We start from the raw sequence: 23,788 nt of genomic DNA on the forward strand, positions 1-23,788 counted from the left end.
GGGGGTACACGCGTACCCCTTTGAAAATCTACCCCTACGTCAACTTGGACTTGGACTTCTTCTCTAAGAACTTGTCCAAACCTTTTTTAAACCCAGCTAAGCTAACTGCCTTAACCAAATCCTCTGGCAAAAAATTCCAGAGTTTAATTGTGCATTGAGTGAAAAAGAATTTTTTCCAATTTATTTTAAATGTGTTATTTGCTAACTTCGTGGAGTACCTCCTAGTCCTCCAATTATCTGAAAGAATAAACAACTGATTCACATTTACCCATTCTAGTCCTCTCATGATTTTGTAGATCTCCATCATATCCCCGCCTCAGCCATCTCTTCATGAAGCTGAACAGCCCTAATCTCTTTAGCCTTTCCTCATAGGGAGGGCATTGGACCCATCCCCTTTTTCATTTTGCTTGCATTTCTCTGTACCTTCTCTAGTGTATCTATATCTTTTTTGAGATGTGGCGACCAGAGTTGCACACAGAAGTGTGGTCTCACCATGGAGTGATACAGAGGTATTATGACATTCTCCATTTTATTCACCATTTCTTTCCTATCATTCTGTTTGCTTTTTTGACTGCTGCAGCACACTGAACCGATGATTTCAATGTATTATCCACTATGATGCCTAGATCTTTTTCCTGGGTGGTAGCTCCTAATATGGAACCTAACATCGTATAACTACAGCAAGGGTTATTTTTCCCTATATGCATCACCTTGCACTTGTCCACATTAAATTTCATCTGCCATTTGGCGGCCCAATCTTTCAGTCTCGCAAGATTTAATGACTATGTGTAAGATCTAGTTGGGATAACTTGAAGCACTCGCCAGAGGCCCAACAGATGATGAGAGCATTGCACAAATGTCTCTCTTATTCTCCTAGAAAAACACACAGAATGCATTCCTCATCAGAATCATTTGCCTGTCTTATCCCAGCCAAGTCAACCACATCAGTTCTACCTCTTTCCGAAGGGACTGTTATCATAGCTTATATGTACAGGATAGCCCTCATCCATGCCATCCTGGTCAGACATGGTAAGAAAATATCCTTTAGAAAGAAATTAGTCAGGGGAGCTATCTAAAGGTCCTATTTATCAAAATGCAACAATGTACTAATATGCTTTGTTGCACATTAACGCACAGACAGGCCAATACAGTACAGTGCGCTCCGACGGAGCGCACTGTTAACCTGCCCTTGGACGCGCGTTTTCCCTTACCCCTTATTCAGTAAGGGGCGGAAAACGCACGTCCAACCCGCGGCACCTAATAGCGCCCTCTACATGCAAATGCATGTTGATGGCCCTATTAGTTATGCCCGCGTGATACAGAAAGTAAAATGTGCAGCCAAGCCGCACATTTTACTTTAAGAAATTAGCGCCTACCCAAAGGTAGGTGCTAGTTTCTGCCGGCACCGGGAAAGTGCACAGAAAAGCAGTAAAAACTGCTTTTCTGTGCACCCTCTGACTTAATATCATGGCGATATTAAGTCCGAGGTCCCGAAGAGTAAAACAAAGTAAAAAATGAAAAAAAAATTTTAAATGGGCCGGCGGCTGTCGGACCAGAAACCGGACGCTCAATTTTGCTGGCGTCCGGTTTCTGAGCCCGTGGCTGTCAGCGGGCTCGAGAACTGACGCCGGCAAAATTGAGCATCGGCTGTCAAACCCGCTGACAGCCGCCGCTCCGGGTCAAAAGGAGGTGCTAGGGACGCGCTAGTGTCCCTAGCGCCTCCTTTTGCCAGTTTCTACTGCACCACTTAATTTAAATACAGAATCGCACGCACAGGCGAGCGGGCGTTCGTCCGCTCTCCCGCGGACTTTACTGAATCGGCCCGATTGTTAGTAATTAGACCCCATTAATCCCAATCAGGCCTATTTACTAATAACTTGTGCTAGCATGCAATAATGCATGATCACATTTTGGTAACTAGGCCCCAAAATTTATTTCTGTGTGGCTATAATTGGGAATATATTAGCTGTTGTAAATGTGACAGTTAATATTAATTTATGCCATCTATCTCAACTAGAAACAGTATGGAGCCTATTTACGAAATTGCATAAAAAATGCACAGTATAATGTACACTAGTGCGGTGCTTTTAACACACTATTCACTAAAGGGTGTAATGTCTTTAGTGAGTATCATGTTAAAATCAGGTTTGTCATGGCCAATAATGTGTGTATGTCACCAGCAGTGATAATGTATCTGTGTTCTTGTACCTGGTAACGAATGAGCATTACCACAGTGGTAAATCTATCTCTGATAGGGGCATCAATGTAAGTCTGCCAAAACCCCCTCTTATTCCCCCCCAAGCAGAAAGACTTTCCCTACTACCCGAAGGAATTAACCCTTGTCCAGAATAGAAGGTCCATCGCTGCTCCCCTCTGAGATTTAAGACCCTGATGTATGTAGAGTAAAGAAGCAGGTGAGGTCATCCAGTGCCATTTTGACTACTGAAGCAAGCAGAGGAGCTGATCCTGGACCTTCTGTTGTGAGACAAGGAGGGGTATATCAGTAACTTAGAGCCCCATCAGGGGATTTCTGAGTGAGACTGCAGCATACCATTTATTCTGCTACAGAAGGATTACCATTATGTGGCAGCATCTGCTTTTTTTGCTCAGAGTGAGGTTGAGGGGTGTGGCCATCAAGTTGCCAAAAAACTTAGCTATGCCTCCAGAGATTTAGTTAAGTTTACTGTGTACACTATCAGCAGGGTAATGTAAATCATGGTTTATGTTGACTCTTTGGGGTAGTAATGAGCTGATCTGCATGCTAAATTTAGCCGCTGAAAATATGGGTGGACCCCAAATGCTTTCCCAGGGCCAGCTTATGACTTAGCTGGTTAGTGCTGATTTTCAGGAGCTAGCCAGCCCTGGCCGCACAAGGAACAGGAATGAATCTAACAAACAAATTTTGGACAACTGGATTTATGCATATTTTCAGTTGCAACCTAGTCAGCCATCTTAGGCATGCCAGAGCCAACTGAAAATTGGTCCCAGTGTGACATTTCTGTGATTCAGCTTTTAAGACAACTAAAATCACTGGGTTAGTTTTAATGACACCATGTGCATTAGGAACAGTTCCTTGATTTCAAAAATACTGACTTGGATAAAATGGGGAAATACCTTAAGGAGTTGTTGCAGGCTAGGAGGAGCTAGGTAAAGAGAAAGAACTGCAGGTTAAATCAAAAGGAACTGTAAGAATGGCAACAAATCTTTATGTAAGGAAAGTAAATAAAAAGAAAAGGAAACCAATATGGTGCTCTACAGGCTTCAGAACTGGTTGGGCCACATGGGTCATAGCCCGACCCACTTTCAGCCTCTGGTCTCCTACCATTCTGCCATAGAATCCGGCCCACACAGCACAAAAAAGCTTTGCGAACTGTGATGCTCTGGGAATGTTTGCTACACTTCCCTGGTGATGCACCCAGGCTGCTGGATTAAATTGGCCACAAGGAGATCAGGGGCCAGATGGAGCATCAGCAGCAGTATTGTTATCTGGTAGTGCATCTCCTTCCCTGACCATTGGCTAATGATGGGGCATACTAATCTAATAGGCTGCTGCTTCTTCCCCTGTACATGGCAGGTGTGTCACGCTTATAAACACACAGTGCAAAGTGTGCCAGTGGGTGAAGGAGTAGTGGGGAAGCATCATGCTGTGACGCTTTCATTCACCTTGAAATGTCCCGTGATTGGCCACCCTCACCACCTGACACCATAACCCGCCCATGGCAAGGATGCTGCCATGCCTTCTCCCCTTCATCTCCTTATGTGCGAATGCACGTGATGCACCTATACTTATTGGCCCCGTGGTGGGAACTCTCTCTGCTGGTGCCTACAGATGACGTCATGCGAATGGGTATTTAAACTCAAGCCGCGCTACCAGCATACTACCTCAGCAACAGGTCCTCCTGCAGCCTTGCCGTGCATGTTGCTAGTTCCAGATCCAGCCTTGCCTTGTTCCTGATTCAGCCTGCTTTGTTCCAGCCTGCCTTGTTCCAGCCTTGCTTGCACCAGCCCTGCCTTGCTACAGCCTTTCCTGCTCCAGCCCTGCCTGGAGACTTGGTAAGAAAAATCCTGCCTTGCCGTCCTCATCTTGCCCTCCTGGTATTGACCTCGCTAAGGACCCGGACCACTCTTTCACCTGCTGCCTAGTATTGACCCTTGCTATGGATATCGATGTCTCCTTGCTTTCTGCCTGCCCTGACCTTAGCCCATCTCTAGGGCCAATTGCCTAAGTCCTGCCAGCCCCTGGAACCCAAGGGCTCAACTGGAGCAAACAGGGCTGGAATAGATGAAGGTCCAGCTCTGCACATCCACCAGCTGCGCCACAGCACAAGCGCTCACAACGCCACAGCACAAGCGCTCACAACCATGACAAATTGCTGAGGCCATGAACCCAGTGGATCTGCCCTCAGTTCAGGCCATACCTGAATAGGCCCAGCGAGTCCAGCAGCAGCAAGAGCTGCTTAACCAAGTAACTGGTCTGCTCCAGGGCCTTGCCATATGCATGAATGCTATGCAGGCCCAACTACCGGCACTGGCACAAGTTTCTGTGGCTCCTCCTATAGCCATGTCTGTCCGTGTCCCAGGACCCATGCTGGATCATCTGCCACCTCCCAAGTATGGCAGTGATACTAAGGGATGCAGGGATTTATCAATTTATGCACAATGCAGTTTGAACTCTAGGTAGTCCACTTTCCGCACTAAGGTGACTTATGTACTCTCCTTGTAGGATGGTTCTGCCCTCTCTTGGGCTTCCCCCTGGTGGGAGGGAGATGAACTACTCCTGGAGAGCAGCAATTTTGTCTGTTCTTTGATGAACCTGGCTGTGCCCCATCTGCAGCCATGGAGTTGCTGCAAATCTGACAAAGGCATTCACACCATAGACAAGTATGTGATACAGTTTCACACCCTGGCCTCCAAACTCCACTGGGGTGAAGATACATAACGGCCATTTTCTGGCAGAGGTTAGCAGCGTGAATAAAAGTCGAGTTACCAGGTCAAGAAACTCCTCCCATGCTGGAAAGTTTATCGCCCTAGCCATCCAAGTAGAATTGAGGTTCCAGGAACCCGGGAGAAAAGAGTACCCCGACGATCCGCCCAACTGGCTCCAAAATTCCAGAGTCCCCTAGGGTCCTCCGCTGATCCCATGATGGCAACTCCTTTGGAAGAGTCCATGCAGTTGGATCGTTACAGGCTCCCGGATGAAGAGAAATGGAGACAGAGATAACTTAACATTTGTCTCTACTGTGTCACCCAAGGGCATTTCACAAGTCATTGCCCCAAGAAGTCAGGAAATCCTCAAACTTAGAGTTGGTCAAAGAGGCAACCCTAGGTCAATCTCCCTCCTCTCCACAGCTAGTGGTACCTGTCTGTCTCACCTTTGAGGAAATGATGGTTCAAACAGAGGCAGTCCTGGATTCAGGGGAGTCATTAATTCGCCAATATAATCTGCCCATGACCTCATTAGCTACGGCCTTCACCATCTCCTCAGTATATGGCGAGCCTCTACCCAGTCACTTGACCATGGCCACCTTAACCCTCACCATGCAGACGGGTCTCCTCCACAATGAAAGCTTTGTTTTCTATGTTTTTCCCAGAAAAGTCAACCCAGTTATTTTTAGACTGCCTTAGCTCATGCTACACCAATCTTCCATAGACTGGGGTGCATTGCAAATTGCCCGCTGGAGTCCCTTCTGCCAGGAGCATTGCCTCTTGCGATCCTTCTGCCAGTCAAGGTGGCTCAAGCAATTACACCAGCCCTGCCCAGCCTGCCGCCCCAGTACACTGACTTTTCTGATGTTTTTAGGAAGCAGCAGGCAGACACCCTGTCATCTCACCGGTTATATGACTGCTCGATAGACCAACTTCTCAGGAAGATGTCCCCAAGGGGTAGGGTCTCCCCATTATCCACACTGGAGACTGATGCCATAGCAAAATATATTTAAGAAAACCTGGAGCATGGGTTGATTTGACCCTCCACATCTCCTGCAGGAGCAGACTTCTTTGTTGGAAAGGATGGCTCACTTAGACCCTGCTTAAATGACATAGGTCTTTTTGCAACTACTTGTAAGAATTGTTACCCACTGTCTCTCATTTCTGAGTTGTTTGACCACCTCCAAGGAGCACAACTTTTCACGAATCTCGAACTCCTTGGGGCATATAACCTTATACGTATCTGAGAAGGTGATGAATGGAAGACGACTTTCAACACCAGGGATGACCATTACAAATATCTGGTCATGCCATTTGGCCTCTGAAATGCCCCCACTGTTTTCCAACACATGGTCAACAACATCTTTGGGGACATCCTACATTCCCAATTGGTGGTTTAGCTGGATGGCACCATCATCTTTTTTTGCTCTCTGGAACAATACTGTGAGCATGTAAGACGAGTCCTGCAAAGACGTCATGAACACCACTTATATGCCAAATTAGAAAAATGCACATTTGAGTACCCGGAGCTGCCAGTCTTGGGCAACACTGTTCCAGTTCTCATATTGACCTCTGCTATGAACCCGGACCACTCTCTTGCCTGCCACCTGTTACTTACTCTTGCTACAGATAGCTACGTCTCCTTGCTTTCTCCCTGCCCTGACCCTTGGCCAAAACCCAGTAACTATCTGATTGCTGCCTTCCCTGACCTCAGTCTGATATTCTCTCTCCGACTGCCCTCGGGAACTATCGCCTAAGTCCTGCCAGCCCCTAGAAACCAAGGGCTTAACCGGCGGAGAACGAAGCTGTTATAGCTGAAGGTCCAGCTTGGTCCCAGCAAAGGGCGTGTCTGCCAGCTGTTGGCGTGGGCCTAGTAGGTTTGCCTACTAGGCTGCGTCAACCATGCCACAGCACAAAGGCTCAAAACTGTGGCACATGCAAAGCTCCCATCACTGCTCAAGAGCTCGGGGGAGGGGAGGTTTGTGTCCAGCAGCGGTCCCAGATGTATTGGGCAACCATGGCCAGAAGAGTATAGCACAAACTGGCCTGGACAGTGAACACAGATAAGGGCCGAAGTTTCCACCATTGGGGAAGATATTTACTGGAGCATATTCTGCCAATATGAGAATTGTTGTGTAGAGCTTGAGCCAGCTGGCTCTAGTCCGAGTGTTTTTTGACAGTTGAGTCAGACAGTTGGAGCAGAGAGAGAGAAACAGAGATAGTTTAAGAGGGTTACACCTCCAATTACTGTAAAACAAACAATTTTGGGAAAACTGGAAAGAAGATTGAAAGTTTTAGGTAATAGTTCCTGATCCTACTTATCACACAGGTTTGAATGGAAGTAAGATCTGAGTAAGTTAAGTGAGAGAAAATGTGACTTTTTGATAAAAGGAGACTAAGGTAAGAATTAAGAGTAGTTAAACTTAAAGTGGTCAATATTCAAAGCCATTTAGACGGATAGCTCACTTGTCCGGCTAGATTCTAGCTAGATTAAAAAAGAGGCATTCTGGGAGCGTTTTGGGAAGGAGAACTAAAGTTATCCAGCTGACTTAGCCTGTTATAGTAAAAAATTGGCTAAGTCAGCTGGATAACTTTAGACCTACGTAGCTGGATAAATTAGAATTTATCCGGATGAGTGCAAAATGTATTTGTGCGTTATTTTTACGTGAGCACATTTTGCAGTGTGCATTTATGCGTGCTTTTTAACCTGCATATATCATATATGCGCAGGTTATAAAATACAGTAGTAGATTTTCGTGCGTCTATATATTAGCGTATAGGGGGCACACGCGCGCTTGTTTCAAAATATCCTCCCTGTTCTCAACTCTGAGCTTGTTCATTATTTGTTCAAAGCCCTGATCTTATAGAAGCGGTTTTGGAGCAGAAATATGCTGCACAGTTTATAAAATACTAGGATAAATCTCTGCGCGTCCACTTGCACGAGCAAAATGAGGTACTGTGAATAGGTTTGAAAGTTAGGCACCCTGTGTCATACAGATGACAGCTCCCACCGCTTAAAAAGTTGATGGGGTCGGAGAGGGTCAGGTTGGGAGATCAACATTAGATGCTCAGGGCTGATTTCCAGTGCTAGACTCCCAAGTTAAGTACCTAAATTTAGGGATGTGAATTGCAATCCTACATTTCGAATCCTCAGTTTTAGGCTCCTTAAGTGAGATTTCTATTTTCAGAGCTAAGATAACTAAATTCAGCTGAAATTAGGGACCTAACTTAAATGCCTAAATTTAGGCTCTCAGTGTTTTTATGAATATCGCCCTGTAAATTTATTTATTTATTTATTTATGTAACGTTTTTATATACCGACAATCGTTTTGAACATCTTATTGGTTTACAGAAAAAGTAATACAGCAACAGGCTTTACAGTAAACATGGAACATTGAATTAAAATACTTGATGGAGTAATCAAACAAGGGAGGGAACTAACTATGGGATACAGAAATGTAGATTAAATTATAGGTGCAAAAAATATGTACATAGGCGGGAGGCGACATTGAAATATATTTACAATTACAGGGAGTGAGGTTGTGAAGGGAGGTGAGAAAAGGGGAAGGGGGAGCAGCAAGGAGAAGGAATGGGGGGGGCAATTTATGACACCTGTGTGTTGTGGTCAGGAGGTCAGTACATACAGAATGACATCCTATTAGCTCATTTTGTAGAACTGTTTTCTGTGCATTAGGGATCCCAGTTCTGTTTTTACTATTCTTTTCTATCTTGTTTTCCCAGGAACCTGTTGGCCAACCCATTCAACTGTAACTGCCAGCTTTCCTGGCTGGGGGACTGGCTGAGGAAGAGGAAGATTGTGACTGGAAACCCGCGCTGCCAAAACCCTGACTTCTTGAGGCAGATCCCACTGCAGGATGTTGCCTTCCCCGACTTCAGGTGTGAGGAAGGTAACCCACCGCCGTCCAGTCATTTACTAGGAGATGGTTAAGAAAACGACATTTGGCAGGTCTTGGGATGCTGTGGGATACCAGCATGCCTCAGGTGCACTGGCTGTAGCCCTGGGGGCTTTCAGTCACTTTCAGCCACTCTAGAAGCTCTAGTATCTATCAAATCTGCAAAGTTCTTGAACTGTGCAAATGACCATATGTCTGGAGGTATTCAGCTGCTGTTCGTTTTTCTCATGCAGCAAGAGAATAGATTTGTGCTTGAGGACAGGGCCAGTACCTACCCACTCTGCAAACCTACAAAAGGAAGACTTTTAACAAACTTTAACTAGAACCTATTAACCCTTAACAAAGTCGCTGCTCCTTCATGGAAGCTCTTTCTTTAGACTTATCTGGCATCCTACTGATATTATTGATGTCAAATTTATTTGGCGCTGAAAAAAAAAGGCAATTTTCAGACTGTCCGCATTAGGATGAAGAGCAGGGCATACTTTCTACTTGCATGCAGTCACCTGCATCTGGTTTTTTTTGCGGGGACAATTTTTGCTGGAAAAGTACAGGCAAAGACTTGAAAATACCCTCGGTGCGTGTGCGTTTCCTCCCCTGACCTAAACGCCCTCTGGGAATACCTCCTCCCAGTGCAGCTGAACGTAAATGCACTGTGGAACAACACGTACAATTTTAGGCACTTTGAGGGAAGACAGTTCAGAGACTGAAAATTAACACAGCTAAAAATGCTTTTTACCTGCATAAATTGCTTTGAAACATCATTGACTTCTAAATGCAACCCGCCTTCCAGAAGCATTGTACTGCAGTAGGTTTTTAGTACATTGCATTTTATGTTTAATGCAGGGGGAAGGACTGCTTTAGTTGGCACATTATGTATGTACCTTAAATGAATCACTTCATTTGGGATGTCTTATTCATTGCTGTGCATGTTATAATAATCTTCTGTACTGCTATATTTTATTGCTACTAAGATGCAAACTGCTTTGGGGTTCCTGTTAGGGGAAGGGAAGCGGTATATAAGAATGAAATAAAATAGAATATAATTTTTGGTAAATTCTGTGCCAGATATTTTTCCCCATAGACACAAAATAGGAAAATCCCTTTAGCTCATCTGGCTCTTTATGTTCCTTGCATGTATGAAACAATTTACCAGATTTCCATCATTGCTATCCTTATAATTCCTTCCTTCATGGATGCCACAATTGAGCACTTGTGGGATAAGCACTGTCATGTCTAGGTGATATGACTGAATTAATCTGTTTTTGAAGGGAGAGGTTTTCCATTAGAAGAAGTGCAAAAATATACAAAATTTAGAAGCAAATTATAGACTTGGACCTCCCAGGAAGTAATGCATTTTAAATGGCTTTTGGATGTCTTCAGAATGATCTGGGGAAAAACTCAGCTCACTTGTGGATGTTCCGAGCAAGGTGCCCAAGATTTTTTTCTGATGTCATAGATCATTTCACTAAGTTGCTTTCTTGCATCCTCTGGCAGGTCAGGAGGAGACGAGCTGCGTCCCACGACCTCAGTGTCCCCAGGAGTGCACATGTCTGGATACAGTTGTTCGTTGCAGCAACAAGCACTTGGTTTCCCTCCCCAAGGGGATCCCAAAGAATGTGACAGAGCTGTGAGTAACGCCGCATGTCTTGCCAAATTTCCTTAGGGCTGGAGTCACCTGAATTGCATCCTTAGAAAAATGTAACATGGGCCTACCTGGGTGAATGAAACACGATTGCTCTTCCTATTTCACACGGGTATAGGAGTTTTGTTAAATCGCAGACCCCTCCCAGCGGGGAGTGGCACAGTAGACTGCACTGACCTCACACACAGGGGCAGGGTCCGGATGGAAACCTCTGACACACATTGCTGGCAGGATGGCCTCTTGAGGCCACAGTCGTCATTCCACGTAGGGCAAAAACACAACGACAGGGTTCAGAGTTTGACAGCCCTGTTACAGGAAATACAATTCTGAAATTTGAAAGACTAAAAGATTTTTTTATTTTCAAATTCTTTTCTTTTTCCAAAACTGACCTAAGGATCTTTTTTTTTGGCTTTGCCGACAGTCCCGTTTTCAATGACCGAGTAAGACTGGATTAAAGGATCCTTCCATAGCGAATTGTGAAAGTTTTTTTGTTATTTTTCTATCTGACAAAGTTTCACATATTCGTGAAGAAATAGTTGTGGGTATTAAATCTGAGTTGACAGTATTCAAAATCCATTTAGACGGGTAACTCAAGTTATCCAGCAAAATGTCAAGTTTGCCGTATTCAGCCACTTATCCAGCTAGATTACAGCTTGACAAGTCATTATCTGGCTATAATTTAGTCCTATAAAAAGAGGGCATTTCTAGCAGGTGTTTAGTTATCCAGATAACTTAGACCTGCCTCAGAGTGTAAACTATGGGTAACTTAAGCTTCCAGCACAGTTTCTGACAGAAGCTGAGATGGAAGTCCTGGGAGCCAATAACTACTGCACCTCACTCCCGGCCGGGCTTTTGATGGGAGGGGGTGGGGTGGGGCCCAATAGTAATATGCAAAACAGGTGGGTGGAGGCAGGGTCCATGATGGGAAAGTGATTTTTTTTTTAATAGCAGAGAACAGGAGAAGGAGAGGTAGGGAGAGGGCCCCTATCTATAGGCCTTGGAGCATTTTTTTTACATTTAAGAAGGGACATGGAGTAAAGTATGCACGGCCTGACAAGACCATCAAAGAAATTTATTTTTTTATTTCTACACATTTGATTAATCGCCTATCTTACAACTATAGCCTAAGCGATGTACAATAAAACAAAATACAATAAAATATATTCTGAAAGAGAGGAATAAGACTGGTCACAGGCCTCCTTTACTTTAAACATTTTTTTTTTTTTTATTTCAAAGCACTACTTACCCAAATATCTTTTGAAGATATCCGGATAAGTAGTAAGTTATCCGGCCACACATAGCTGGATAACTAAAAAGTCTAACTGGCTATGTTCAAACACATTCAATGAGGCTTTTAGTTATCCGTCCACATGTAGCTAGATAACTGTAGGCAAGTATATTCAGCGGGACATTTATCCTGCTGAATATACGAGACAAGTTATCCGGCTAACTTTTGCCAGATTTCTTGTCCGCTAACAGGCTTACTGAATATTGCAGGGGTGACCTACTCTGGTCCTCAAGAGCCACAAACAGGCCGTATTCATGATTTCCACAATGAATATGCATTAGTTAGATAAGCACACAATCAGGCCGATACAGTATGGTGCACTGTAAGGGGATTAGCGGCCACCCCTCCCCCCCAAAAAATGCATGTTGATGAGGATATTAGTTCGTCGCCGGGATACTGAAAGTAAAATGTGCGACCAAGGGCAGGCGTTAATTTCTGAGCAACCTGGAAAAGTGTACAGAAGAGCAGAAAATGCTGCTTTCCTGTACACCGTCTGACTTAATATCCTAGTGATATTAAGTCGGAGGAACCAAAAATTAAAATAAATAAATAAATAAATAAAAATAAATCTGTGCACCAGTCAGCAGGTTAGAAAAATGGATGCTCAATTTTACCAGCGTCCGTTTTTCTAACCCGTGGCTGTCAGCTGGTTCGGAAACCGACGCTGGTAAAATTGAGCGTTGATTGTCGGAACCCGCTGACAGCCACCTCTACGCTAATAAGGAGGCTCTAGGGGCGCGCTATTGTCCCTAGCGCCTCCTTATTAGCGCAACCCCCTCATTTAAATAAAGAATTGCGCGCCCAGGAGAGGTGGCTGGGCGCGCATTGGGAGAGCGGGCGCTCAACACAGAGCTCCCGTTCTCCCGCGATTCTTACTGTATCGACCTGAATGGAGGCAGTGCATGCAAATTTATCTCATGCATATTCATTGTGAGTATCCTAAAAACCAGACCTGTTTGTGGCGCTGGAGGAATAGAGTTGGCCACCCCTGGAATATTGGGCTCTGAGATATTTAATGTCGATGCAGGGATTTCCTGGAGCTCATTTGAAGTGACTGAAGAAACTGTCCTTGAATCGCTTCTGATATAAATCAAGCCTAGTTTTTGCTTATTAGATCCATGCTCTGTATGACTTTTTAAGCAGGCAAGGAGTAACCTAACTCTTCTTGCATTCCTCTTTAATGCTTCCCCTGAAGGCTGTTTTCCACAGGTTTAAAGGAAGCCATAGTTAAGCCATTAATTAAAAAACAAAATCTACCTTGGATCCAATGGTTTTGTTTAATTTTAGACCTGTGTTATTTACCTCTGCTGTGGCACTACAACTAAATTGGATGACTGTGCAATTCTTGATGGTTACCAATTTTGGCATTAGTAAACACCGCCATGTTGAAAGTACTCTGGTTTTTCTCCATGGACATGCTACATAGAAACCTTGCTAAAGGTATCGACTCTGTGATGGTCCTCTTGGAACTTACTGCTGCATTTGACGTGGGGGATTATCATTTTATGGAAAATTAATTGCAGTCTTTGGATTTAGCTGGTTTGTGCCTTAAGTGGTTTGCCTTCTATTTTAACTGCAGAACCCAGCAAGTGGTTTTATGTGAGTTCTCTTCTTCCCCTTGACCGCTACTTTGTGGTGTCCCACAAGGGGCAGTTCTTTTGCCAATTTTATTTAATCTATGTCTTCTTCCACTTCCAAACTTGATTTGTGGTATGGGTCTTTCTTTTTTCATTATGCAGTTGGTACATATCTCTGGGTAAGAACTGGACTTAATGAATGTCTAGCTGATTTCTAGCTAATATCTCTTTGTGGTTAAAAGCCAACAAACTTAAGTTAAATCCCCAAAAATCTGAAGTATTTTTGGGTGAGGAAACCCTTGCCCACTTTATATTTTCCTTCCATTAAGTTGAATAGATAGCTGATTTTCTTGGATTGTGTGCAAGTTCTAGGTAGTTTGATTGACTCCAAGTTAACAATGAGTGAATACATTTCAGCTGTGATTAGGGTTACCTTGCTGCATCTTTATGTGATTAAACAACTTCGTTCTTATTTGTGTAAGGATCCATAGGTTTCCTTACCAGAAGGCAGGGCCGGTAGAACCACTAGGCAAACTAGGACTGGGGCCTAGGGCGCCGACCATTAGGAGGCTCAAGCCTTGTGGGGCCGTTGGCTATGAGCGGCAGCAAGGAGGAGGAGTAGAGTTTTCAGCTGCTCGCAGCCAACGCGATCGGGGCCAAGATAAGGGTGGCGGCGGGGTGGGGGGGCATGACCGGGGAGACGCATAACCAGGGTGGAGGACGGGTGCAAGGCAGAAGGTATCTAGGGCGCCTAATCTCCTTACACTGGCCCTGCCAGAAGGTTTAAATCAAATGTTCTAGGGAGGTACAGAGAGATTAGTGTACTGAGGTCTAGGGTTTGGGCCCCCCCTAAGATGGAGAAGCAGATGGTGTGGTCATAGTCTTTATAGACCCCTGCCACTATCTCAGTGCGTAGATTCGTAGTTACATTTTCCTGAGTTCCTTGCTGTGGGACAGCCCTTTTGTGCAGTCTCCACTTCTGGTAAATTTTGCCTTGAAAAAGAATTCTCAAGTTCTTACTGACAGAGGCTTGGGTAAAAAACTGGAGGCAGAGTACAATAGCCCTGCTTTTTGGTGAAGAGTTCTGGAGACCTTTTAGAGAAGGACATTTTTCCACTTTTCCTTTCTCTCATTTAATTTTCTCCTTTGAATAAGATTTTTTCATCTCTGTTTTTATTGACTGAAAAACCTAAGGCCCAGGGGCAGAGAATTTTGGTTTTTCCAAAGAAAGAAGTGCCTTTGTATGAGGTGGCCAGGAATAGAGGTATAATTATGTAATAGAACACATTACACACAATCTGGTAAAGCAAACTTAGTTTACTAAATATAATGAATAATTGGCAGAAAATGGAATAGACTGCAAAGACAATATCAAAAAGCAAATAGCAATAAGCACACAGCACTAGTAAGCATTACATAGGTTAATCAAGACAATTAGTTATAGCAATAATGAAAGATAGAACTAAGAAAAAGATTTTTTACAAGAATACTTCCCTCCTATGTTTTCCTGTCTATGAGTCAATGCATTCTGTGAAACGGAAAATTGTGAGCTTGGAGATTACATGCACAAGCTACCTGCTAGGTCATGGATCATCTAGAGAATGTTGTCACTTGCAGCTTTTTATATCTCATTCTCTCTGGCTTCAATCCAGTGTCTGCAAGTTAGATGTTTTGATTTCCACCCATAGCTCAGACATTATCCGGGCCATCTGAAGTTTGTTAAATTATGTCCAAATAAGACTCATAGTTTCAATGAGATTTATGGCACAACTTTGGCTATTAGGAAGTATCCTGTACCAAACTCCTTCACCGGTGTTATCTCTTAAGAAAATACTTGTTAGAGAAGCCAGTAACCAGATGTCTCTGGCCCTATCTCAGCTCATTAGTATCAGGCATTCTAAGGGAGAAAGAAAGCAAAAAACAGTATACATTGTGCTGGCTATGTTTCATGCTTTACTGATTCTTATGCTTCTTATACTATGCTAAGCTGTGCCATATGCTAAGTATTGCTAAGCTGTGCCATATATATCCATATTTATCAATTATTGGGGGCCTGTTTTGATTCATAGCTAAGCCATCCTGACACCACAATAATCTTCCAAGAATCTAGCTACCTTCCTAAAATAATTTTAACACAGCCTTTTGCTTAGAAAGTACCTGAGGAGAAACTGTGTCCTATAGGAGGAATGAATTCATGTCCATTACCAGTGAGAAGGAGTTGGACATATTGTCTAAGAGTTTTGGCAACTGACTCAGGTGAGGAATGTAAGGACAAAAGGGGGAAATATAGTGCCAACCTGGTACTACCAAAGGAGGAGTGGAGAATAGAGAAGACTTCAGGAGAGATTTGGACACTGGGATTTTTCATTCTGATAATTAGATGGGATATATTTTCTAACCATTACCTATGGGAAGAAGCTGAGGATGAAATTATAAACTGAGGAGAAGTAAGGAGTTAAATTATTCTGAAATTGGCTTAACTATTCAGAAGATCTTTGTTGAAACAGAAAGTCACAGATTTATTAAGAACACTGATTGTAAATCAATTGGACTCTAAACATTGTTCCATTTCAACAACTACCATTAAAATGTAGTTGGAAACCATCCAGCTTCCAGCATGATTATTACTGCTCTCTTTAAGGATCCGTTGCCAAGTACTCCTCCAGCCTGCAGGTGACACTGTGGATTCCTTGGACTATTTGTTCCATCCTCCCAGTTCTATGCTCTTTGCAGTCCCCTGGCTGCCATTTTGTTTCTTGTATAAGACTTGTATTTATATTGAGGCATTCTCATCAGTCAGTTGCCAGAGCTTGGTCTTCCTTCCAGTCATCGTACTCTGGCTTTGTTCCTGCATTTGCAAGACTAACTTCATCTTCAGATTCTATTCTCAGCATTCCTGCTTGTTTTTCTTCCTGGTTTCCTGGATTTGTTGTTTATTTTTTCTCCTTGCCTTGCTCCAGGCCTCTCACTCCTCGTTCCTGTCAGGGGCTACCCCCACTTCTCATGTCTTGCTGGCTGCCAGCACCAGAGGACTCAACCCAAAGGGAAGGTGGCTGGCCTAGGCAGAAGTCCCTCTACCTTCAATGGCCTGGATTTGACTCCTCTGGCACTAGGCCGCTTGTTTCTGGGGCAACTCATGGACGACAACTGTAATACTGTCTACTTCAATGTGATTATCTGTGTTGTGTACACTGAACTAAAGTGGCAGTTTAAGATCTAAGCAATGCAAAAGGGCCTAGAAGTAAATCACTCCCCCCTTCTTCACATGGAATCCTGGGTAGGCCAATTGATCCTTATCTGGTGTCATGTAATATGTTACTGTGGTCTCAGCATGTAGTACTCACAGCATCGTTTGGGGCAATGTGCTAACCCACAAGTATTCCAAGGGACTGAGGATCCTGTTGTGAGCCATAGCAAGGGAGTATCTGATTTGCCTTCGGAAGAGGCATCCTCGAGTCCTCTAGATTGGAAACTAGAGAGGTGCGGTTCACCTTGCAGTTTTGCAGTGCCTAGTGATGGTGTTCCTAGAGTGACCACAGTGGAGGGGAGCCAGCTTGATGGCCACGATGATATAACAGGTTTCTGTTTAGCTGCCGGGAGACCATGCCAGAGAGAGTCTGATTCTGTTTGCTTCTCTTCCTCTACCCTCCTTGGGTGCTGGAGGTTCAGAGGTAGCCTTAAGTCCCCTTTCATCTGGGTTTTCTCATCGAAACCAGCAAGTTCCTTCAGGTGAGTAGTTTGTGTTTCCACCATGACTATAGACTCCCTGTGGGAGCTCATGGTTGGCTTTGAGAAATCCCTAAATTGCTGTCCTACAAAAATTGATTCCTTGTCTGCTAATTTTGAATCGATGATATCTAATCATAAAGGCCAAATTTCTGCAGTTGCTAGTAAAGTTTCTTCTCTTGAAAATAACATTAAGGATATTCAGGCCTTCAATACCACTACTGTCAAGGATTGTAATTCACTTTCCAGGAGGATAGAATAGCTTGAAAATTTCACCAGATGCTTAAATCTTCGCATGTTCAACTTTCCAAAGGTTATGGAGGAAATGCCATACCGACTTTAAAGAAATAATTTCTTGAAGTTTTGAAATTTCAACCTGTTCCTTCAGTCAACAAATTGCATTTTTTGCCTTCAAATACTCAAGCGTAATCCTCAACAGGTTTCAAATGCTCAATTTCTTCCAGATATGAATAATCTGACAAATTTTCTTGAGAGTTCAAGCTTCAAAATTATTGAGCGAAGTACTTTGCGTGTTTCTTTTGTTTCAGAACAAGATTTAAGTAATATAATGAGAGAGAATTTTAGGAATTCCATGTCGTTGTTTCTTGGCGAGGCTGTACAAAGTTTTCCTGATTTAGCTCAAGTGACTCAAGAAAGAAAAAAAGGCCGTCGTGCCCTATGGCAAGAATCTATTGCCTTAGGTTTAGGCATAGATACCCTGTAAATGTATCATTAGATATATCAACGATTGTTTTGGGGTTTTCTCTCTTGAACAAGTGCAGTCATTCTAGATTCCAGAAGCACTTTGACACCTTCTCCAGTAATTAGTCTTCATTTGGGTGTTTTCAGTAGTTGCAGTCTGTACATGTTAGGCCAGTTTCTTAAATTATATATTTTCCTATGTTTCCCTTTTTCTGTCTTTCCTGCAGTAATTGTATGGCTAGGTAATGAGTATTTGTACTAGTTATTATCTTTAGAGTCGTATGAGTTACCTTCATTATCATTATTCCTACATATGGAGTCGCAAGATATATTGCTTTGTTATGTATTCAATTTTATAAATAAAAAAATCAGGTGAATAAGGGAAATGTTTAAACTTGTAATCCTGTAAGCTGCTTTCACATGTGATAGAGACTGTACATAACTTCTAATGGGAGACCTACAGTATTTAATATCAGATGCATGGGAGGCCAGGATAATACTGGATAGTGCAAGTAGCTTTGCAACATTTAGAAAAGGTGCTGCCATTCCAGTTTTCAGAGGATCTCTAAGGGGAGAGATTGTAGTGCTAAACAGTTGTGTGGATGGGCTGGACAAGATGGGGCCATATGGTCTTTTTCTGCTGTCATGTTTCTGTGAAATAGATTCTTGCAAAAAAAAAAAAAAAACAGCCCTGTGCATTATTACGGGGGGAGGAAATTTTCAAACTGCCCATGTTGGGACAAGTCCACAGGTACAGTACTTTTTCATCTGCGAGCTTTTCTGCGGTTCTCAAAGAGAAAGTATGTGCACACCTTGCTTTTGAAACATGCCACAGATACCTGCTTTCTCAGCAGGAACTTTTCTCATGGCAAAAAAAAAAAAAAACCCCATACGTAGATTTAAAAATGCAATCTAACGGGTTGATTTTCAAACGCATGGAAATCCCAGCAGATACGCGCGTGGCCGGGCAGAGCATGCACCGAGCATATTTTCAAAATGGCCTGGCCACGCGCGTATCTACCAGTACACGCAGAATTGCCGACAGAGCAAAAAGGGGCGGGTGGGGCGGGGGTTGGCCGGATCAGCAGCCATTAGCGCTTCTGCTCGGAGGAGCAGGTAAAAGTTCTGAAATAAAACTACTTTGCGATAGGAGTAGGGGAGGAGAGGGGAAAAGGGAGGAAGGAAAGGTAGTGGGACAGGAAAGTTCCCTCCCAGTCTGCTCCTTAATTGGAGCGGACTGGGAGGGAACTGGTGTAGGCCTGATCTCGTCGCCGTGTGTTTTTAACTAAAATCCTCCCCCCCTTGTGTGCACGTTAATTGCAACCCGCCCACATATGCTCGTGCTGATATAAAAATCGGGCACGCAGGAATCATATTTTATAACATGCAGGCGGCATCACGCGCATGTTATAAAATCGCCACGTCTATGTATGCGCTCCGGGAACCGTGCTCCCATGGAAGCACGCACGGGTCTTTTAAAATCTACCCCTAAGGGCGCTATTTTCCTCTCCTGACATAAACGCCTTGCCCCACACCCACCCCCTTGCCTGGAAATACCTTCTTGCAGTGTGGCTGAAAGCGCGGGCATTGACGAGCGCCATGCCTACTTATAGCCACGTTGAGCGAGAGGGCAGTTGACAGGCCACTGATTTATGCAGCTGATTCGCTTTAAAAAAAAAAAAAATGGTCCACTGTCAGGACAATCAAAGGGAAAGCACTGAACGGAAATCCTGCACTTGGATTCTGAGCAGACAAGGAAAGGGAAGCGGAGTAACACGGAGCGTTCCTTCTGTCGGGGCATTGCCTTCTGGCACATGGATGGCACTAAAGGGCTCCTGTTCCGGGCGTTGACCAACGAGGAGATCTGAATCAATCAGGAGAGGCTGTGTGAAGGGGGGGGGGGGGCATAGGAATGGGATAACAACCTCACAAAAAGTCACTAAAGCCTTTCTTTTCATGGAAATATTCTATTGCAGAACATCTGTGCCCTTTTCCATAGAGGAAGTATAAACTGCTGGGGTGAAATGAGCAGGTGGGGAAAGGGCGACATCCTCGCTGCTGATTACTGATTTACAGGCCCCAACGAGACACAAGCAATTATTTTAGCAGACACAAGATGGAAAATATATTCACTATTCAAAGAAAGCAGGAGATTTATGTCCCCGAACTCTTCAAACCCATCAGATGAGTGGCTGAGATACATCAGTACGGAGCTATTTTGCTTGCAGTAAAGTGTAAAAACAAGGGCAGGGTAGTTTTAGCCTAGTTTTACGAACCACTGTTTTATTTTTAAATGACTAGATTTGCTCTGTTTCCTGGCTTTTCTATAGACCTTTTGACTGAGATACCTGTATATAGATATAAATCTACCCGCAGAGACACCCACACACATCTCCAAACATGCAGATGCACACATCAGCTCCTTACATCTATAAAGATGCTCATGTGTATCGCCTGGAGCAGAGATTATGTAAAGAGAAACCACTGAAAGAGTTACTGTAGGAAATGAATGTGGTATTGCCCTGCAGCGGGATTTAATTATTTTGTGCAAATATATCAGTGACTTCTAGTAGGTCCTCGCAGGTGATCTTTTTATCCCAGTAGTTACTGGTACAAACAAAGTAGGCATTCTCTTAATGCTAAGGGAAAATAGATTTGCCACCCTCTGAAGAAGGGATTTGGCACTGAAAGGGTAAAATCATATGCCAGAAGAGGTAGTCATGACTACAGCACTGTAAAGAGAAAATTAATTTTGTTTTCAAAGGAAAAAAGATTGGGTATGATGGAAAAAAATCAAGAGCTAGGGCAGGGCTAGACCACTCCAGTCCAGGAGTGCCAAAAACAGGGTCTGGTTTTCAGCGGGCCTAATTTAAATAATTTTTTTTTACTGTATTGCGCGCACAGGAGAGTGTCCTGTACGCGCTCTCCCGCTTTTTTACTGTATCGGCCAGTTTATCTGTACAAATGTCTCTCAGTAAATAGGCCAGGGAAAGAAGTCACCCTCCAGGGCTTGGAAAAGCAAGGCTTCCCAGGTGGAGAGAGGTATCCTATTTATGGGTGGAAAAATCCCATTTTATAAATACTGGCAAATAAAAATAGGGTCTCAATTTCTGCACTGCTCCCACTTGTACCTTTGCCTTCCCAGGGTGAAGAATACAGATCGGGGTGGGGGGTGGGGGGGAGTTTACTCACAGTTCTCTATTTCCATCTTTTGGATGAAAGATTCAGGCAGCAGGGAACAATCAGCTTGTTTTTTTTATAATTGTCCCCACTCTAGGGCAGGAAGGGCGGCAGCAGACGTCTTCCTCCCAGATTCTTAAAACACATTCTTCACTTGAGAGTCCAAATTCTGGACATTTTTGGTTGCTCCAGCAGTCAACCTCTGATTGTGGGCTGGAGCAGGCAGAGGGGACAAATTATTTTGTGAAGAAGGCTTGGGGAGTGGGAGAGGTGTCCTTTGTCACATGTGGAAGTCAATCTTTTTTTTTTTTTTAATACTTTTGTGTGTTGGGACCACCTCTAGTGGCAACCCCGGGTTGAGCCATGACTCTTTATATAGCCCTTTAAATGTAACGCATGAGCCTCGGGACCCGCATTGAGGTCCCAGGGCTCCCACTTACATTTAACGATTCTCCAGGAGGTGATGTGATTCTCTCACGGCTGACCACTTTCTAAGTCGGCTGTGACAAAATATTACATAGAATTGCCCAGTAATGAGCTGCTTTGCATGCATTTGCATTATTCATGCATGCAAATCACATGCGAAGCAGCTCATTGTAATAGGGGAAGGAACCTGGACAGGACTATGCAAAATATCATGATTATTGTGTGATATCAGCACAGTAGAGTCATATCACTGCAATGCATGCTGTTAAACGCACATTAGAGCCGTACCACAGCTTAATGCATCTCCCAGTTAAGATTTAAGCCCTCTGGGGATAGAAAATACCTACACTACCTGAATGTAATCTACTTTGAAGTGCCAAAAAGCGGAATATAAATAAAAGGGAAAAAAAAGAGTTACTCCTCCTCCTCCTTTTTGTCCTCTCTGTCTTTCCTTACTTAACAGGTTAGGGATGGGTCATATCCCAATCATGAGACTCATGTTTCTGTAACAGCAACGATGTCCAAGTCCGCCCCCACCATTAGGACCTGCAGATCTGGAATTTTATTGCCCAGACTATGAGCCTTTGTGGACTTAGCTTTCTAGTTTTTTTTTCCCTTTGGCTTGCTACTGCTTCCTAGTCACCTTTTCTGCTCTTTTTGCTTAAGTGTGGAGTATTGCGCCGACTGATTTTATTTCTTCCTTCTACTTCCTGTATTGCTTGGGGGCAACAATCCAATTTCATTGGCCACCTTCTGCTACCCCGTCCTCCAGTCTGAATGCCTGATAATGTATGACCTCAATTTCTCACAGAGCATCCTCTTTCCTGCCACAGACAAATGTAGGCCATCCTTCCCGTATAATCTTTTACTGCTCCATACATGGCCCCAGCCTCCAATGTATGCATTACCACTTTCTTCATCCCATGTTTTAAGCTATGTATTGAAATTACCTGTATGGCTTAGCCTTTCCTTTCCCTTTCCATGAACAGGTAATACTTCAGAAAAGGCAATAATCTTTCCTATATGTCTAATTTCCTTCCCTGGATTTTGGAAATCATTCCGAATTGCTTGGATATTGTTTCTAGCAAAGTTATTGGTCCCCAGAGTTTATTTATTTATTATTTTTATATACCGACATTCGATTTGAGATATCACATCGGTTTACATTCAGGTACTATAGGTATTATTCTATCCCCAGAGGGTCCTTACTTTCATTTATCATTGCATTGACTACCTGGTATGCATTTCTACCAGCTGAGGACCCGGGAAGGCATTTAACTGTTGTGTCCCCCTCAAAATGAGTTCCCAAATTAGTTCCTCTGATGGCCCAGCAGAAGGAGCTTTCTTTATGACATTTGATAACGTTAAAGGGTTTCTGGGTGCACTGGGTGTCTTCTTCCTTTTCAGTCACGACTTCATTTTCCATTGCTGGAGCGTCTTCATTTTCCAGTGCAGAAAAAGCATTATGTAAGGGTATCATCGGGGATGGTGGGTGACTCTTCGTCACTGGCCTTAATATCTTAGAGTCCACTGTAATCCATCGATTCCTGGATTTCTGCCTAACACAAACATTCCCTCTGAATCTTATTTTCTCTCTGCTCTGTGTTTCCTATGCACAGCTTACGCAGGCAGCTTTACTCAGTCCTTACTCGCAGACAGAGGAGCCCGCTTCTTCACGCCAAACTTTATTAACATGTAAAACAATTAACAGATAGTCTTACTGCGCATAAACTGAAGGCAAGGGCTGCCAGCGCAGTCTGGGTCACTAAAATAAGGACAGTTAAAATGAAAATAATTATGCAGGATTGGCCAGGTTAGCTGCTGGTTCATAGAGACCCGGCATGTATGAACCGGAGATGAGAGAGAGCCAGGAGGTAAGAAAACTCCCAGGCACCCCCTGCTTTAAGTCACTGTAAACCCTTTAGAGCCAGCAGATGTCAGTATAATAATAAACATAAAGACCAATATAGGGTGTTATGGATTCATTGTCTAACTGTAATGTCCGGTATTTCAAAGACAGGAACCAACCAATCTTTCGGGTGTAACTAAATGTAATACCGTATTAATTTTGTGTTTGCAATGATTGTGTGTTTTCTTATTTTTAAAAAAATTTTCTATGCAATTAAAATCTCGCTCTTAGGATTCAATCATTTTTATAGAATGAAAAAGATACTCTCTCGGCGAGGGTACTCTCACTTTACATTATATCCTCCTGAGCAAGAAGTTTATGGAGAGATATTAGTCTGAACCAAAAAGATAAGTGGAAAATGTTGTTATCCCCTGTAAAGTGAGAATACCCTCGCCGAGAGAGTATCTTTTTCGTTGTATAAAAATGAGTGAATCTTAAGAGCGAGATTTTAATTGCATATAAAAAAAAAAAAAACATACACTATCGTTGCAAATATAA

General features: G+C 43.5%; 1 protein-coding gene across 1 annotated transcript in view; it reads left to right on the forward strand.

Moving 5' to 3' along the window:
- The window catches only part of SLIT1 (slit guidance ligand 1), a 580,546-nt gene that overhangs the window by 411,151 nt on the left and 145,607 nt on the right, over positions 1 to 23,788 (forward strand). The window contains exons 20-21 of the mRNA XM_029610174.1: positions 8,668 to 8,834; positions 10,335 to 10,467. Coding sequence (XP_029466034.1) covers positions 8,668 to 8,834; positions 10,335 to 10,467 — 300 coding nt within the window. The remainder of the gene's footprint in view (positions 1 to 8,667; positions 8,835 to 10,334; positions 10,468 to 23,788) is intronic.

Source organism: Rhinatrema bivittatum, chromosome 7, assembly GCF_901001135.1.
Source record: "Rhinatrema bivittatum chromosome 7, aRhiBiv1.1, whole genome shotgun sequence".
NCBI classification, from domain to species: Eukaryota; Metazoa; Chordata; class Amphibia; order Gymnophiona; family Rhinatrematidae; genus Rhinatrema; species Rhinatrema bivittatum.